Below are 17,880 nucleotides of genomic sequence, written 5' to 3'. Positions count from 1 at the left end.
GACTGAGCGACTTCCCTTTCACTTTTCACTTTCATGCATTGGAGAAGGAAATGGCAACCCACTCCAGTGTTCTTGCCTAGAGAATCCCAGGGACAGGGGAGCCTGGTGGGCTGCTGTCTATGGGAATCGGACACACACAGAATCGGACACACACAAAATCGGACATGACTGAAGTGACTTAGCAGCTAACATAGTGTTTTACCCCCAGTAAATGTCCTAAAACTTATACCAACAAATAATTATTTTCTCTATATTTTCCCCTCTGCCTCTTGCTATCTTCTCATCCATAGGAAAAGGAGAATTCTTTGTGAGATATTTCTGTGAAGATCAAAGCAATCAAACTCAAACCAAGAAGTAAGCCAGGTGTTAGATTCTGAAATATTGAATTCAACTTCATGTAGCAGTTTGCTATCAGAGACTTTTTAAGAAAATGTCCTTTGGACCTTCTAATGGATCTCAGTTGCCTCCAGGAGCAAGTTCCTTATATTTAGCATGGAACATAAGGCTTTCCATGATCTGAACTTTGCCTCCCTTCCTCGCTTTCTTTTCATCACACTTCATCCTGCCCAGCAATCCTACCTACCAGACCCACGCATCAGGAAAGGGAAATGATCATCAACATCATTGTTACCATCCCCACTAACAACATTTGTTAGGAATTAGTTTATATCAAACACTGTGTGAGGGCTTGTGGGGACATACAAAGATGTAAGTCAGAATCACAGCTCTCAATCACCTCTTAATCTAATAGAAGTGACAAATATGAAAGATAAATTGCAATATAAATTAGTTTAATAGCAAGTGCCAAATAGTGGTTGAGAACAGGAGTATAATTTCCTGAGATGCTAACGAGTGCTCTGCTTTGGTTTTATCTTTCCTCAAATAAATGTGACTCTGGGAGGAGATACTTAATGTTCTGCCCATCTCTTCAAAGATAAGTCCTATGATTTATCCACTGCTTTGTGTAATCTTCCTTCTTCCTCATCTTCAAAATTATTGCAATCATAATCTGAGTTCAGGATACAAAGAAACGAATATTTGTCAGTGACCAATGGGGCCTCATCCAAGATTCCTTGAGCCCTTCGCTCACTAACTTTACAAACTCCACTTAGATGTGGAGAGCAAATGCGCGGATTCATTCACATGGTGGAGTTAACGAGATCCGTTGGATAACGGCATGCATTAAAACACAAAAGTAAAGAGCCTTTGAAAACTCTACTTCCCTAAGGGTCTTATAGCAGAGGCATATATTAATTAACAAATAGTTTTGAGATGAGGAAAGGAAGTGATCAAACTGTGTTCCATGCCCTCAAAACCCCACAGTAGGTGGGAAAGACCAGTAAATATATAATAATATATTGTTCTGAGAGCAATGACAGTGGTGTGGACGATAGGACTGAGCACCTTATCACTGGAGAAAGGCTACACAGCAGAGGTGATGTTTAAATTTAATCCAGAAGATGAGTGAAAATTAGCTTTGGGAATTCCCTGGTGGTCCAGTGGTGAGGACTCTATAATTTCACTGCCAAGGGCCCAGATTCAATCTCTGGTTGAGGAACTACCTGTTGAGGTAGTTGAGGAACACAGAAAAGAGAAGACATATGATTCTGTAACTTGGAGAATATGAATGAAGAACTGGAAACAATAATCTACCCAGGGGTGTTCCTACCTGTTGTCTGTTTATACCACATAATTTGTAGATGAAAGCCTTCATCTCCAAGCTACAGTGCTGAAAAATGTCTCTCGAATCCCCAGTCTTGTCACAACTCCCTGTGTCATTGAAGTTGCCACGGCTCCTACCAGTGAAGTACTGTAAAAGAAGTGTAACCTAGAGGTTCCCCTGGATCTGGCCCTCAGATAGCAGAATAGCCGTATTCAGCACACTGCTTGGTGAAATCTATTTCATGTTGCCTTGCTTCTGTTTCTCTTGGGCTTATCACTCATAACTCTCATCTCCCACTCTTATCTAATATTTTTCAAGAAGGCTTTTTGGGGAAAATGTAACATATTTGGGTATATATACATCCTAGTTCTCCAGTTTTCTCCTGTCTAAGCAGACAGTTTGGGAACCTTGGAATAGTAGACCACACCTAATTTTAGTATCTCTTACAGTTAAGCAGAAAGTGAAGAACAGCTAAAGAGCCTCTTGATGAAAGTGAAAGAGGAGAGTGAAAAAGTTGGCTTAAAGCTCAACATTCAGAAAACTAAGATCATGGCATGAGGTCCTGTCACTTCATAGAAAATAGATGGAGAAAGGCTACGCCTCTGCTGGTGTGATGCTGCTACATCACAGCAGAGGTGATGCTACACAGCATAGAAAATAGATGGAGAAACAGTGGAAACAGGCAGACTTTATTTTTGGGGCTCCAAAATCACTGCAGATGGTGATTGCAGCCATGAAATTAAAAGACGCTTACTCCTTGGAAGGAAAGTTATGACCAACCTAGACAGCATATTAAAAACCAGAGACATTACTTTGCCAACAAAGGTCCATCTAGTCAAGGCTATGGTTTTTCCTGTGGTCATGTATGGATGTGAGAGTTGGACTATAAAGAAAGCTAAGCACCAAAGAATTGATGCTTTTAAACTGTGGTGTTGGAGAAGACTCTTGAGAGTCCCTTGGACTGCAAGGAGATCCAACCAGTCCATTCTGAAGGAGATCAGCCCTGGGATTTCTTTGGAAGGAATGATGCTGAAGCTGAAACTCCAGTACTTTGGCCACCTCATGCGAAGAGTTGACTCATTGGAAAAGACTCTGATGCTGGGAGGGATTGGGGGCAGGAGGAGAAGGGGACGACAGAGGATGAGATGGCAGGATGGCATCACCGGCTCAATGGATGTGAGTTTGAGTAAATTTTGGCAGTTGGTGATGGACAGGGAGGCCTGGTGTGCTGCAGTCCATGGGGTCTGAAAGAGTTGGACACGACTGAGCAATTGAACTGAACTGAACAGTTAATAGGAGGTCATTCCCAAGATCTGTAGTTGGCAAGCTAGAGACCTGGGAAGGCCAATGGTATACTTCTTGTCCAATTCTGAATCTGAAGGCAGAAGAGGACACATGTCCCAGTTCAAAACAGTCAGGCAGAGACAATGAATCCTTCCTTGCTTGCCTTTTTATTCTATGCAGTTCTCCAGTGGGTTGGCTTGAGGCCCACCCACACTGGGGAGGACAATCTGCTTTGTTCAGTCTACCAATTCACATGTTAATCTCATCCAGAAATACCTTCACAGACACATTCAAAATACTACTGATATTTAACTGAATATCTGGGCATCCTGTGGTTCTGTCAAGTTAACACATAAAATCAGCTATGGCCATCCTCCATTTTCTTAGTTTCTCTGTTTCAGTTATGGATCATTGCATGTCAAGGAATAAAACCCTAACCAAGTTAATTTAAGTAAAAAAGGAAGTGATCGGGTAGATGTAGTCATGGAAACTAAAAATGTGGTGAAGCATCCTCGCTATCACTTTCTCTGCTTCCTTTGGAACATCTGTTCCATTCTCCTATTTCTTTTTGCAGAATAGCTTTCTTTGCTTATGTAACAACATACATGACTGGAAAATAGCTGCCATCTCTAATTCTGTGTGAACAAAATGTTCCAGGGCCCACAGCCTTATGACAACATGTGACTTTTGTCTCTATGATTTGTGTTTCAATACCTGAGAAAGAGAACTGGATCCATTGTAGGACCACCATGTATTATTTTGCTTAGAAGGCAATGGCACCCCACTCCAGTACTCTTGCCTGGAGAATCCCATGGCCGGAGGAGCCTGGTGGGCTGTAGTCCATGGGGTCGCTAAGAGTCGGACACGACTGAGCGACTTCACTTTCACTTTTCACTTTCATGCATTGGAGAAGGAAATGGCAACCCACTCGAGTGTTCTTGCCTGGAGAATTCCAGGGACGGGGGAGCCTGGTGGGCTGCTATCTATGGGGTCGCATAGAGTCTGAGACAACTGAAGTGACTTAGCAGCAGCAGCAGCCTGTCCCCAGTGGCCAGAGAATGTAAGGGCATGTTAGTTCCTGTTGCTGCTGTAACAAATCACCACAGACTTAATAGCTAAAAACAACGCAAGTTTGTTATCTTTTGGTTCTGAAGGTCAGAAATCTGAAATGAATTTCACTGGGCTAGAATCAAGATGTTGGCAGAACTGCATTCCTTCTGGAAGCTCTAGGAGAGAATCTTTTCCATTGCCTGCTTCTAGAAGCTCCTTGAAATCCATGGCTTATGGCTGCTTCATCCCTCTTTGAATCTCTCTTGCATGCCAATTCTTTTGATTTCTGCTTTCACTGATAAGGACTCAGTGGTTACATTGGGCCCACAGGGAACTAAATTAACTAACTTCATTTCATCCATAAATCTCTTTTGCAGTGTAAGGCAAAATTCACAAGCTCTGGAAATTAGGACATGGATGTCTGGAGCCATTATTCCACCTATCCTAGTGAGAGCTGCAAAGATAAGATCCCAATGGAGCAGAAGCTATGTAGCCTCTGGGAGGAATTCCTCTACAAAAGAAGTGTCGAAAGAGGAGGAAGCAAATTAGCAAATTAAATAACAGACCCATTTCATCTTCCCAAACAAAGGACTGTTTACTAGTAGGTGATGAGTCTGGCTCTCCACCTCCACTTAAGTTTTCCAACCTCTGTTTTGTTCTCCTCCAGGGGATCTGTCAGTGTCTCCATATGTGTAATTCACTTGCATTTCTTTTTTTGGAATAGAATGGACTAGTTCGGTATTAATCTCCCCAAAGCTAGATTCCCTTTTACAACACAGATGCCTAACCTCCTTAGATTCATGGATCAGAAAACACTGGATGTGATGGAGCTGGGTTTGAGAATCTGTGCTTATAATACACTCCCTAGGTGATTCTCGTGTACACCAAAGTTTGAGAACCACCTCTGTATTCTACAGTAAAGTTGATAAACTTATCTTGTCAGAAGAGAAGACTGAAAAAAACCTTCCAAGGGAACTAGTATGTTTTCACTGCAGCTTTTGGGAGAAACTGATAACAATTTTGCATGTAACTCAGTAAGACTAATTCAGGCTGGGAGCCAGAGAAGAGGTCATGTCAAGATAAGGGGGAAACACTTTTTGGGGCTGATCTGACCTTCATGTGACTCTCAAATCACAATAAAGGGCTTAGGTGTTTTTTTTTTTTTTTGAGTTATGTTTTCATATTGATTTGTGCTCTGCTGAAAACCACAACGATGCCATGTCTCTAAAGGCAGTTTTTCTGTGTTAACCTTGCCAGCCTAGTAAAGGTAGAAGATGATAAGCTGATGTTTGACTCTCCAGGCTGCAGATTGCAGTGGCTATTGTAAATTTTCGTCAGATGTCTGAGTTGGAATCTTGGTGTTATATGAAGCCATCTCAACCATGACATTTAGGGATCTGACAGGTTTTGATGTATTTTAAATAATTTGATCCAAGTAAGAGATGTTCTCCAAGCCAGGCTTCAGCAGTATGTGAACCGTGAACTTCCTGATGTTCATGCTGGTTTTAGAAAAGGCAGAGGAAACAGAGATCAAATCGCCAACATCCGCTGGATCATGGAAAAAGCAAGAGAGTTCCAGAAAAACATCTATTTCTGCTTTATTGACTGTGCCAAAGCCTTTGACTGTGTGCATCACAATAAACTGTGCAAAATTCTGAAAGAGATGGAAATACCAGACCACCTGATCTGCCTCTTGAGAAATCTGTATGCAGGTCAGGAAGCAACAGTTAGAACTGGACATGGAACAACAGACTGGTTCCAAATAGGAAAAGGAGTACGTCAAGGCTGTATATTGTCACCCTGCTTATTTAACTTATATGCAGAGTACATCATGAGAAACGCTGGACTGGAAGAAACACAGGCTGGAATCAAGATTGCCGGGAGAAATATCAAGAACCTCAGATATGCAGATGACACCACCCTTATGGCAGAAAGTGAAGAGGAACTCAAAAGCCTCTTGATGAAAGTGAAAGAGGAGAGTGAAAAAGTTGGCTTAAAGCTCAACATTCAGAAAACGAAGATCATGGCATCTGGTCCCATCACTTCATGGTAAATAGATGGGGAAACAGTGGAAACAGTGTCAGACTTTAATTTTTTGGGCTCCAAAATCACTGCAGATAGTGATTGCAGCCATGAAATTAAAAGACGCTTACTCCTTGGAAGGAAAGTTATGACCAACCTAGACAGCATATTCAAAAGCAGAGACATTACTTTGCCAACAAAGGTCCATCTAGTCAAGTCTATGGTTTTTCCTGTGGTCATGTATGGATGTGAGAGTTGGACTGTGAAGAAAGCTGAGCACTGAAGAACTGATGCTTTTGAACTGTGGTGTTGGAGAAGACTCTTGAGAGTCCCTTGGACTGCAAGGAGATCCAACCAGTCCATTTTGAAGGAGATCAGCCCTGGGATTTCTTTGAAGGGAATGATGCTGAAGCTGAAACTCCAGTACTTTGGCCACCTCATGCAAAGAGCTGACTCATTGGAAAAGACTCTGATGCTGGGAGGGATTGAGGGCAGGAGGAGAAGGGGACGCCAGAGGATGATATGGCTGATGGCATCACTGACTTGATGGACTTGAGTCTGAGTGAACTCCGGGAGTTTGTGAGGGACAGGGAGGCCTGGTATGCTGTGATTCATGGGGTCGCAAAGAGTCGGACATGACTGAGCGACTGAACTGAACTGATGAGATGTTTTGATATGCTTTCTTTGTAAGTTTGTAGTTGTTTTGAATAACTTGGATATAATTAATACAAGAGTTAATGAGGTAAATATTTACCTGTGAATCATCAGTTCAGTTCATTTCAGTCGCTCAGTCGTGTCCGACTCTTTGTGACCCTATGAACTGCAGCATACCAGGCCTCCCTGTCCATCACCAACTCCCAGAGTTCACCCAAACCCATGTCCATTGAGTTGGTGATGCCATCCAACCATCTTATCCTCTGTTGTCACCTTCTCCTCCTGCCCTCAATCTTTCCCAGCATCAGAGTCTTTTCCAATGAGTCAGCTCTTTGCATCAGGTGGCCAAAGTACTGGAGTTTCAGCTTCAGCATCCGTCCTTCCAATGAACACCCAGGACTGATCTCCTTTAGGATGGACTGGTTGGATCTCCTTGCAGCCCAAGGGACTCTCAAGAGTCTTCTCCAACACCACAGTTCAAAAGCATCAATTCTTTGGTGCTCAGCTTTCTTTATAGTCCAACTCTCACATCTATACATGACCACTGGAAAAACCATAGCCTTGACTAGACGGACCTTTGTTGACAAAGTAGTGTCTCTGTTTTCCAATATGCTGTCTAGGTTGGTCATAACTTTTCTTCCAAGGAGTAAGTGTCTTTTAATTTCATGGCTGCAATCACCATCTGCAGTGATTTTGGAGCCCAGAAAAATAAAGTCATAGATGACTCTATATTAAAGTCTAATTCAGTTGAGAATGTATGTTGCAAATATACAGAGTAGTAGCCTAGAAAATAAGAGCATATAATTTTTGATGTTGGTGGTTCTGTTTTTGGCAGTACAGACGATTAAACAACCTAAAAATTTGTCAGCTATTAAATACCTGGGCATGCTGAATAAAAAAGTAGTCATCTATCTAAGTGATTGGATGGAAGTAGGGAATATCACCAGAGGCCAAAAACAAAGCAGAAACTAGATTTGGCATTCCCTCACTTTGAGTCTTGGATCTGAATTTATACTTAGTACATTGGGAACTCTCAAGTTGAGAAATTTGCATGAAATTCCTTACAGCAGTTGGCAGAAGCAGATAGAAACTCTTTTTTGGAGGAGCACATTTTCACCCTTGGCAGTAAAGAATCATCATAGAAAATGTTGTACCATACATGGACCCCAAACTCAAAATTACAAAATCTATGAGGTAACTTACTCTAAGTTTGAGAAGCAAACACAGCCAGCAACAAGGTTAGGAACCTCCTCCCCTTGAGAAATTCAGGTAACTTTATCCCTCAGCAACTCTAAAATAAGTAAGTCCAAAATGATTGAAGATTAAAATGGAATTGAAAACATGAGAAACCAACTTAATTTATATTGTTATACATACATATAGGGTATTGTGTATTACACGATATATTATAAATGCACATGCAATGTGCTGTAGTATGTAAGTACTTTAGAAAAAAGAACTATAGGAAATACTGGTTTTATATCTTGAACTTGATGCTAAAATGTTGGCAAGATGAAACTTTAGTTGTAGGAACATTACTTCTTTCAAGATGAAAGATAGTGGCACCATAGCAACTTGAAAAGTGAATGTCCCTATAAAATAATACAGTAACTTCTGTGGGTGAGCTTTAAATTGAAATTATGGCCAACATAGATCTACTCATGACACACAGTCTGTATTTAGAAAAGTTAAGATAGATGTCATCTGCAAATTAAATTACAAGAAATACCAGCAAGTGCCAAGCAACACACTTTGTGAAAGCATAAATAGAACACTGAAAAACTACTTTGTAACAAGGCAGTTACGTTCAGAGTGGTTAAAATCAAACCAAAGATATAGGATTCGTTTTGCTGCTCAATGATAACGTAATTCCGGATAAAATCACTAACCTGAAATGTGTTAGGTTTAGTAAAGCAAGGGAGGAATAATTGCATTTCACTAGTGAATGTGATATGATGGGAATCAAATGTTATCTATTTTAGATTTGATTTCAGTGAATGAAAAATGAGTGCTATACGAATCACCAAAGAAGTTAATTTTTCTTAAAGATGATAAACTTAATTAGAAATGTTCCTCTATTATTGATGGATAACTGTAAGCTCAGCAATTCCCCATACCTGCCAGTTGTTTTTAATGTGATGTGTTGAATGTGTTTGTCAGGTGTCAGCTTTCTAAAGATCATATTCCATGTGGGAAAATCAGAAAGGGAACTGCTTATCCCATGCATTATGTAGTCGCCTCAGACTTCTTATGAACTTAATATCTCTTCACAAGCAGGCGACTGACTCACTCTTTGCCAGAGTTCCTTTGTCAGGGTAGAATGAAATATAAAAGCTGTCAACTAAATTTTGACAGTAATAACTTCATGTGGCAGCAGTTATAAATTCTTCTTTTGTGTGTGGTTCTGGGTTTAATCTTTCATCTAAACTCTCTATTGTAGTTATCCATGGAAGTCTATTTTGCTTATTTCATGCAGCCTACCATTTAATGTAATGACTTCATAAAACAGTTAGTTGAAAAAGAACTTGCAATTTCTGGTATTGTTTTCTCTGCCATTGTTCATTCTACTAATCTCCCGCCTCCTCTAAACCTGGATGCAGGAAGAATAGAAATCCAGCATACACTAAACCTCTAGCTATAAAAGAATGGTCACCCTGAGAAGTCCCACTATAATTTCTACTGTTTTCTTTACTAGACAATTTAATTTATAGGTTTTAAATACATAGAGTTCAGAATAGAATAAGAGTAATAAAAATGCCAGATGATATAGCCTTGGAATTTCCAACTTTAACTCGTGAAAATAGTTGCGATGCTTTTGAATTGAACGTTTAAAGATACTGTATGAAATTTGAGATGAAAAGTTGAGAGTTCTTACATTTGAATTAAGTACGTAAAGTATCTAAGTATTATATTAGAAAGAAATGCTTTTCTCAGGCTTTATATTGCTGTTTACTTATCCTTCCTCACCAAGTTCTGGTAGTATTTAGAAATAACTGTAAACATTATCAAAATGTTTCTTTTTTGAACCATGAAATTTAACTTTGGCTGCCATTTTTTATTTTTCTATAAGTATGACACTTGTGAAAAGTTTTAAGTCAAGCAGTTACCAGAGTGAGGAAAAAATAATCCTAAAATATGATTTATAGAATCTTCACATTTTAGGTTGATTTTTATAGGAAACTATGAAGCTAAGAGAAACGGTTTTAAATTAAGGCGGGAACTTAGTAATGTGTATGTTATATACATTTTCATGCTTTTCAGAAAGAGGTAATAAATATCTTGTGTAAACAAATTTGGTGCATTGAATTAAAAATTTTTTGTAGGAAAATTATTGTTCTCTAAACAAATTTCAAGCTTTAAAATTTATTCTGTATTCACATCTTAAGTGTGTAGAATATTAAGTTTAAAAGGTACATATTTTTAGACCAATAATTAGAGTGTAAATATAAATAACTAGGTCTATCTGTTTAGAATTGTATTAATTTATTGTCTAATTAGTTTGAGTAATGACCAATAACCTTTTGATAAATATTTATTAAACACATACTACACTTAAATTATTTAAAGTAATTCATCAAAATTTTAAAATGAGTGGTACATATATGTGTGTGTGTGTAGGCATAGAGCTACTTGTATTTTGAGGGAGTTTATGTGTTTCTTCATGCTTAAAATATGAATTTAAGGGAAACATCTTCTCTTGGCTCATAGAACTGGCAATTATATAGGCAGTGGAAAGGCATTAAGATCATGTAAAACAAGAGTAAAAGATTATTAAGTTTGAGACATAGACAAGAAACTTTATATAATAGGTGTTGGGCATGCAATGTATCAGGATATCAAGGATATTTTCACAGAAAAGACCTGAAAGTCACTGCATAAAAAGTATCTGAGTACAGCAAGATATGAAGAACTGCTGTGTATTTTTGTCTCAAAGGTAGTTCTTGTGTGGTTAGAGATTCTTTACTACTGTGACCCATCTGCTAAGTGAGTCTGATACTTGTGCAGGAAACAGGGGATCTGTTATGGAAATGTGCACCCACTGTACAATCATGGCCTTCACTCATTTATGGGCTTAGCTCATTTCTTTGAAGTTGGTTGTGAAATATTAGAGCTGTTCTCTGATACTAACCCAGGCAATCAGTCGCTTCCAGAGAAGAGTGCACTTTCTGCTGAATTAAGAAGTCCTTCCTTGTTGTCTAATTGGGTGCATGTCATAGAGGATGGAAAAACAGGGTGTGAAGGAAGGTTTTCAGGATTAAGTGAGTTACTTTATTTTCTTTTTAAAATCAAATATTAGACTATCATCTTTTTGTATTATTTTCTGCTTCAATTGAGGAATATTTAATAGAAAGATCTGTGGGCACATGAACAGATCAACTTAAACTACACTGTAATGGGACTAGAGTTGAAAATATATGCACATAATTTTAGTTTACTTATAAATCTTAAAGAAAAGTTTATGAGAACATTTAGACATTCTGGGAATGACTGATAGGATTGTATTTCATCTTCCTTCAAAGGACAGTAATTATTTCATGAATAAAACATGGAAGAGATCAACAGTTAGGAATAATGTTTATCTCTCATGACATCAGGAGATAATAGTGTTTTTTGTTTGTTTGATGCTATGTCTTTCGAAGTCATAAAAGGCTAATAATATAGGCTACAAAGGGTATGCTGTGCGGGAGTGGGGTAGGGTGTAACACACACGGGCTCAGGTAAGAAGCTGCCATGCATTGCTAATGAGAGACTCAGCCAAAGGGCTGCCTGCAAGTCCCAAAGCTTCAGGTGCTCTATGTGGTTAGAAAGGCTGGAATTCCTTTTTTAATTCCTTTATTACAAAGCTATATTTATAAGAATTAGAGCCCTCTACAAATACTCATACTTCTAAGATGCCATCATAGTAAAGACCAACAATTTAGTTACATTTCAGGGGAAAAGGCTATACTGAAATGAACATTGTGAGAAAACTCAATTTAATGATACCTTGGAGTATATTCTTGCTTCATATACTGCTGTTTTCATTACAAGGTAAGAACTCATGTTAAACTTTTATCTTATCTTATTGTTTTTTAGTCTTTCTTGTGAATGGTGGAAACTGTCTCCTCTTATACTGTAAAACACTTTGAAGTCATTAGAATGGGTATATACTAAATGACACTCAGATCATTTTTTGGGAAACTTTTTAATAATGTGGATAATTTGGAACTTTTAGTTTTAAATTTATGAGTATCTTTTTAAAATGTTAAAATCATGATTTTATTATGCTATAAAACTGTACTCGAAGAAACTCTGATTCCCTTTCTCTTCTAAATAATTGTTTAAAATAGTTGTATAAATTAAACGTTTGAAATTTTACAGTAGACAAGGAGACATTGAGTATTTAAACTTTCTTGATGTCATCAAGTCAAAGAATGGCAAAAGAATGTCTTAAGAAGGATTTAACATTTGAGACTAAGAACTGATTTTCAATTATATCAAGATATTTATAAATTAATTTTATAAAGTATTTTTATGGCAGAAAGCATTTATTCACATTTAGCCATACATTTATTTACATTTAATCACTGAAAAGGGCTGTATATTTTGGGACTTGTAGAGGAAGTGGGAAAAATTACTAAAGGTGAAAAGCTAGCATGGTTACAGACACTATCTTCCAATCCTAATAGTGACTGAAACTCCAAGAAAAAATAGTCTTAGAGTGTTGAGAGCTGGAGGGGACTTTGAAGATCAACTTGGCCCCCACCATCATTTTGTGATGCGCTTGCTGAACTTCGGTATTTGCTACGTGGTAGGATGGGACTAAAGCTTGGATCTCTGTCTTCAAGACTAGTGCTTATTCCACTGTATCATGCCCTTCTATGTGCACTGCCCATTCTTTCTGGGTTACTGGTCACCCTGATGGCTCATAAGGAACTTGCTGGTCAAAATCTCAGTCTGTATTTTAGAATTACATTTAAACTTGTTTTATAATCAGAACATGTGGCCAAGATATTTGGATAATTTTTTCATTCTTATCACATATGTTTATCTCTGGCAGGCTATATTTGTACATCATCCATCTTGACGAGAACATCAGAGTGAGTATTTCTTGTTCTTCATGTCCTCTGAAACATAAAGATAATGGGAACGAGCCAAACTCAGCAGACTGTGCATCTGCTTTCAAAAAAATTAATGCAATATTTTATAAAACAAGGGCATGAGATGTAGTTCTTTAAACATTTCCACAAATTAAAAATTATTAAGTGTTTAGTTCCTTATCAACAGAACAAAATTATTTCCTTTTATTTTAATTATAAAAGGAATTTTGGTGATATCCAATGACTGTGGATACTAAGGAGATATTATTTTCATTTCAAAAGAAGTTATTAATATATTCAGTAATTTCCTATTGTTATCATTAGTATGCATCATTGATTAGAAACGTGCAATATTCTTAACAGATTAAAGCAGTTTTTAATGATAAAAAGAATAAAATGGTTCTAGCAGTCAGTAATGAAAATTATTTTTTGGACTAGATTGATCTGTTTAATGAAAAGCAGAATTATACCTATTTATTTTGATAATGTGGTTTGATGCACTTACTCACAGTAATGTTAATCTGAACACATGGAAAAGAGAGAGAATTGAGTATTCCATTTGAAAAAAGTCGACGTGCACTTGCCGGATACTTATGAAGTATTTTATGAAGGCATGTGGAGCAATTATCATGCATGTTGGTGCTACAGTGTTAGGCTATTTTGTTTATTTCTCTATCTCAAAGTTCCTTCCTAAAATGCAGTTTACATCAGTGACTGAAGAGATCTGGGGACACTCCCGAATTTTGTAAAATGAGACAGCGCCACCACACAAATCTAACCCCTCCAAAAGGGGGAGGGGGACCTTTTCAATGTTAAACCAAGAAAGACCTCTTTGATAAAGTGATGGAAATCTGGAGGAAAACATCAGCTCTCTCTTGGGAAAGGCTTGTTCAGGTTGCCTAGGGGCCTTTGACTATACAGGTTCTTTTTGTTTTCTTCCAGAAACAGGTTTAATGAAAATCTACAGAAAAGAGCTCTTTTAGCAGCCCAGGTAGGTTATGCCTCAGATGGAGAGAGAAGCTGAGAAATAATCCATTGTGCTCTGGGCCTCTGCTGTCACTTCAACAATGAGACCTTTGTGGAGGCAAATAAAATGCTAAAAACAAGACAAGGAGGAGGAAGAGGCAAAGTAACTTCTCCAGCGCTGTTCTGTGATGCTCCAGTTCAGGCTTAGCTCACAATTACTTGTTTGTGGTCAAATGCTTTTCTGCTATTCATCTCAGTTCCCTACTGATAGGTTACCACAATTTGTGAGAGATTTAATCTCATTACTTGCCAGAACATTTTAATTGGTTTAAAAATTAAGTACAATATCAGAGGACAATGAAAATAGGACAGATACAAGCAAACAGGAGCAGAGAAAGGTGTGAATGATCTGAGTTAAGCACCACAAAAGGGCCCCAGAAGGGTCCTTCCGTCCTGACAAACAGGTTTTATATTATCTAATAAATCCAAATTATAGGCACTGATGAAGAAGTGACTTTTTTTTTTAGAGGGGTTGAGTAGCACTGAATTTGAGGACACCTTTTTGCTTGAGTCCTTTTATCTAAATGATATTCTGTGACATAATCGTAGTATCTTCAAATTATGGTTGGAATGTTTAAATGGGTGGATTTTTAAAAATAGTTCTCTGTTAAAGATGGACGGTAAGATAGAGAATCCTGACTCAAAAAGGTATTTCTTTGGAAAGTAATATGATTTGAGTATTTATGTAGCAGACAGCTTATATATTCAAGGTCTTTGTCAAATGCTGAATTGTAATCAATTTCTGTTAGCATTTTCTGATGGATGCCTAATTATTTTATATTTAAAGATATAAATATATCTGTAATATATTTTAATATTTAACTTAATTAAAGATAATTGGGAAAAAAAGAGATATGATATGCTGTTGTGACAATTCAGAAGACAGAACTAATTTATCCTCAACAAGAATGAAGATCTTTCTTTGTACTAGTACAGGCAAAGAATTGTCTTTGAAAGGGAAACACTTTTTATTTCTAAAAAGTATTTTGTGTATGTAAGTACTTAATGTATCATGTGAAGTGGTTAAAATGGTTTTTCTCTGAGAAATGTTAAGTACATGTTTACCAGTAGGCCATGTTAGCCACAAAAAGACATTCACACAACTCAGTAGAAAATTTAATTTTTTTTAATTTTATTTTTAAACTTTACAATATTGTATTCGTTCTGCCATATATCGAAATGAATCCACCACAGGCATACACGTGTTCCCCATCCTGAACCCTCGTCCCTCCTCCCTCCCCATACCATCCCTCTGGGTCGTCCCAGTGCACCAGCCCCAAGCATCCAGTATCGTGCATCGAACCTGGACTGGCGACTCGTTTCTTACATGATATTTTACGTATTTCAATGCCATTCTTGCAAATCATCTCACCCTCTCCCTCTCCCACAGAGTCCAAAAGACTGTTCTATACATCAGTGTCTCTTTTGCTGTCTCATATACAGGGTTATTGTTACCATCTTTCTAAATTCCATATGTATGCGTTAGTATACTGTATTGGTGTTTTTCTTTCTGGCTTACTTCACTCTGTATAATAGGCTCCAGTTTCATCCACCTCATTAGAACTGATTCAAATGTATTCTTTTTAATGGCTGAGCAATACTCCATTGTGTATATGTACCACAGCTTTCTTATCCATTCATCTGCTGATGGGCATCTAGGTTGCTTCCATGTCCTGGCTATTATAAACAGTGCTGTGATGAACATTGGGGTACACGTGTCTCTTTCAATTCTGGTTTCCTCAGTGTGTATTCCCAGTAGTGGGATTGCTGGATCATAAGGCAGTTCTATTTCCAGTTTTTTAAGGAATCTCCACACTGTTCTCCATAGTGGCTGTACTAGTTTGCATTCCCACCAACAGTGTAAGAGGGTTCCCTTTTCTCCACACCCTCTCCAGCATTTATTGCTTGTAGACTTTTGGATCGCAGCCATTCTGACTGGCGTGAAATGGTACCTCATAGTGGTTTTGATTTGCATTTCTCTGATAATGAGTGATGTTGAGCATCTTTTCATGTGTTTGTTAGCCATCTGTATGTCTTCTTTGGAGAAATGTCTATTTAGTTCTTTGGCCCATTGTTTGATTGAGTCATTTATTTTTCTGGAGTTGAGCTGTAGGAGTTGCTTGTATATTCTTGAGATTAGTTGTTTGTCAGTTGCTTCATTTGCTATTATTTTCTCCCATTCTGAAGGCTGTCTTTTCACCTTGCTTATAGTTTCCTTTGTTGTGCAGAAGCTTTTAATTTGAATTAGGTCCCATTTGTTTATTTTTGCTTTTATTTCCAATATTCTGGGAGGTGGGTCATAGAGGATCCTGCTGTGATGTATGTCGGAGAGTGTTTTGCCTATGTTTTCCTCTAGGAGTTTTATAGTTTCTGGTCTTACGTTGAGATCTTTAATCCATTTTGAGTTTATTTTTGTGTATGGTGTTAGAAAGTGTTCTAGTTTCATTCTTTTACAAGTGGTTGACCAGTTTTCCCAGCACCACTTGTTAAAGAGATTGTCTTTAATCCATTGTATATTCTTGCCTCCTTTGTCAAAGATAAGGTGTCCATATATGTGTGGATTCATCTCTGGGCTTTCTATTTTGTTCCATTGATGTATAAGAAAATTTAATTTTGAGATAAACTTCATTCTTGTAGAACCTACTAGATTGGAGAACCTGTGAAACATACCCCACAGCTGTCACATTAAGCAGCCTATGGATGGGCTTATTCTATTGACCATTTGGATTTTTTAGAATTTGTATAATTTACCCCCCAGAGGTATGTTAATGCCTGCATTTTGTTTATAAGTGAGAAATGCACTTGTCTTGATTTCTTTTAGAGAGACTGAAGAGCTGGACACTTCTATTTCCTGTAGCTGGAGAACATGCACCATTATTTAACATCTGAACAAACTCTAAGAGAAGAAATATTAAAGAAGGGCAATGAGGTTGCAATGATGCCTTGCACAGTTTAGGACTGAAATTTCATCTGTGACAAAGGCCATTCTTGTCCACAGATTCACTTCCCCACTCTAGGAACACGGACTGATCTGTGCACCCAAGGACTCAGGAGTACGTTGACAATGAGTTAACAGTGAGCAGAGGAGGGTAGACACACACTTCTGTGAATGTCCCTATAATTGTGCACGTTCCCTGTGCTGCCCTTGTGCAACTGTACCTGTCCGTTGCGCACTGCAGTGACTTCTCTGTGCTTCTCGCCCTCCTGTGGGTTTGTAATTGGCACTGAAGAGGAATGGGCTGTCCTCTTTCGTCAGTTATGTGAATACATGCACCCACAGCTTGTAACTTTTCTTTGCATTTGTGTCGCATTTCAAAACTCTTCTCCTGAAAGCAGAGGCAAATTGTTTATTAGAGGGTACGGGCAATTTGTATGTGCAGGAGCGGGGGAGGGGGAGGAAAGGGAGCCAGGGAAGGGAGAAAATCCAGCTCATCTCTGTCAATGAGGGGTCTTCCTGCTTTAAACATCTGGGGCTCAGTCTTGAGGGCATCCCTCTGAGGAACTGTGTAGAGTGTTTTAGAATTGTTTCTCCAAGGAATCGGGTAGCTGGGATACTTATCCACCCACACCTGCCTCTCATTGATGGAGGGCAGCTTCTGGGGGCACTTAAATCTCCTGAAAGGCATTTCTCTTGTCTGTTCTGCTTGGACTCTACCCTAAGGCAGAGACGAAAAGAAGCTCGTGCTTGAGAGTTTCAATGTGCTCAAAAGCCCAGATGCAGGGAAAGTTCAAGATGGGCTAAGAAGTTGTGAGGAGGGGCATCAACAGAACATTTTGTAGTCATGGTTCTAAACAACTTTGGGAGGCAGATCACTCCCATTTGCGTAAGGTCTATTTTTGGTTCCGTTGGTATTTGTTGACAACATAAAAGGGGCCGTGCTAGAGATATAACCATGAACAGCTTGTTTTCTAGAAACTCATTGTCTAGTGGAGGCAGACCTGTAAAGAAGTCCTTTTTGTGTAACTTGTTCACTGAATCTAAGACACCACCCATTATTTGCTATTGTTTGTATAACATGAAAAATGAAAAAAAAAAACCCTCCAATTATAGACATAAGCTATGCCATTCTGAGTTCAGATCTGTTATAAAAATAAAAGCTG

At 38.3% G+C, this 17,880-nt stretch overlaps 1 protein-coding gene across 1 annotated transcript in view; it reads left to right on the top strand.

Annotated features, from left to right (window-relative positions):
* Positions 1-17,561: 17,561 nt before the first annotated feature.
* OTOGL (otogelin like) overlaps positions 17,562-17,880 on the top strand; it is a 169,905-nt gene continuing 169,586 nt past the window's right edge. The window contains exon 1 of the mRNA XM_070370120.1: positions 17,562-17,603. Coding sequence (XP_070226221.1) covers positions 17,562-17,603 — 42 coding nt within the window. The remainder of the gene's footprint in view (positions 17,604-17,880) is intronic.

This window comes from Bos mutus, chromosome 5 (assembly GCF_027580195.1).
Source record: "Bos mutus isolate GX-2022 chromosome 5, NWIPB_WYAK_1.1, whole genome shotgun sequence".
NCBI lineage: Eukaryota > Metazoa > Chordata > Mammalia > Artiodactyla > Bovidae > Bos > Bos mutus.
The sequence above is the reverse complement of the archived record's forward strand: the minus strand, read 5'-3'. Positions and strand labels throughout refer to the sequence as shown.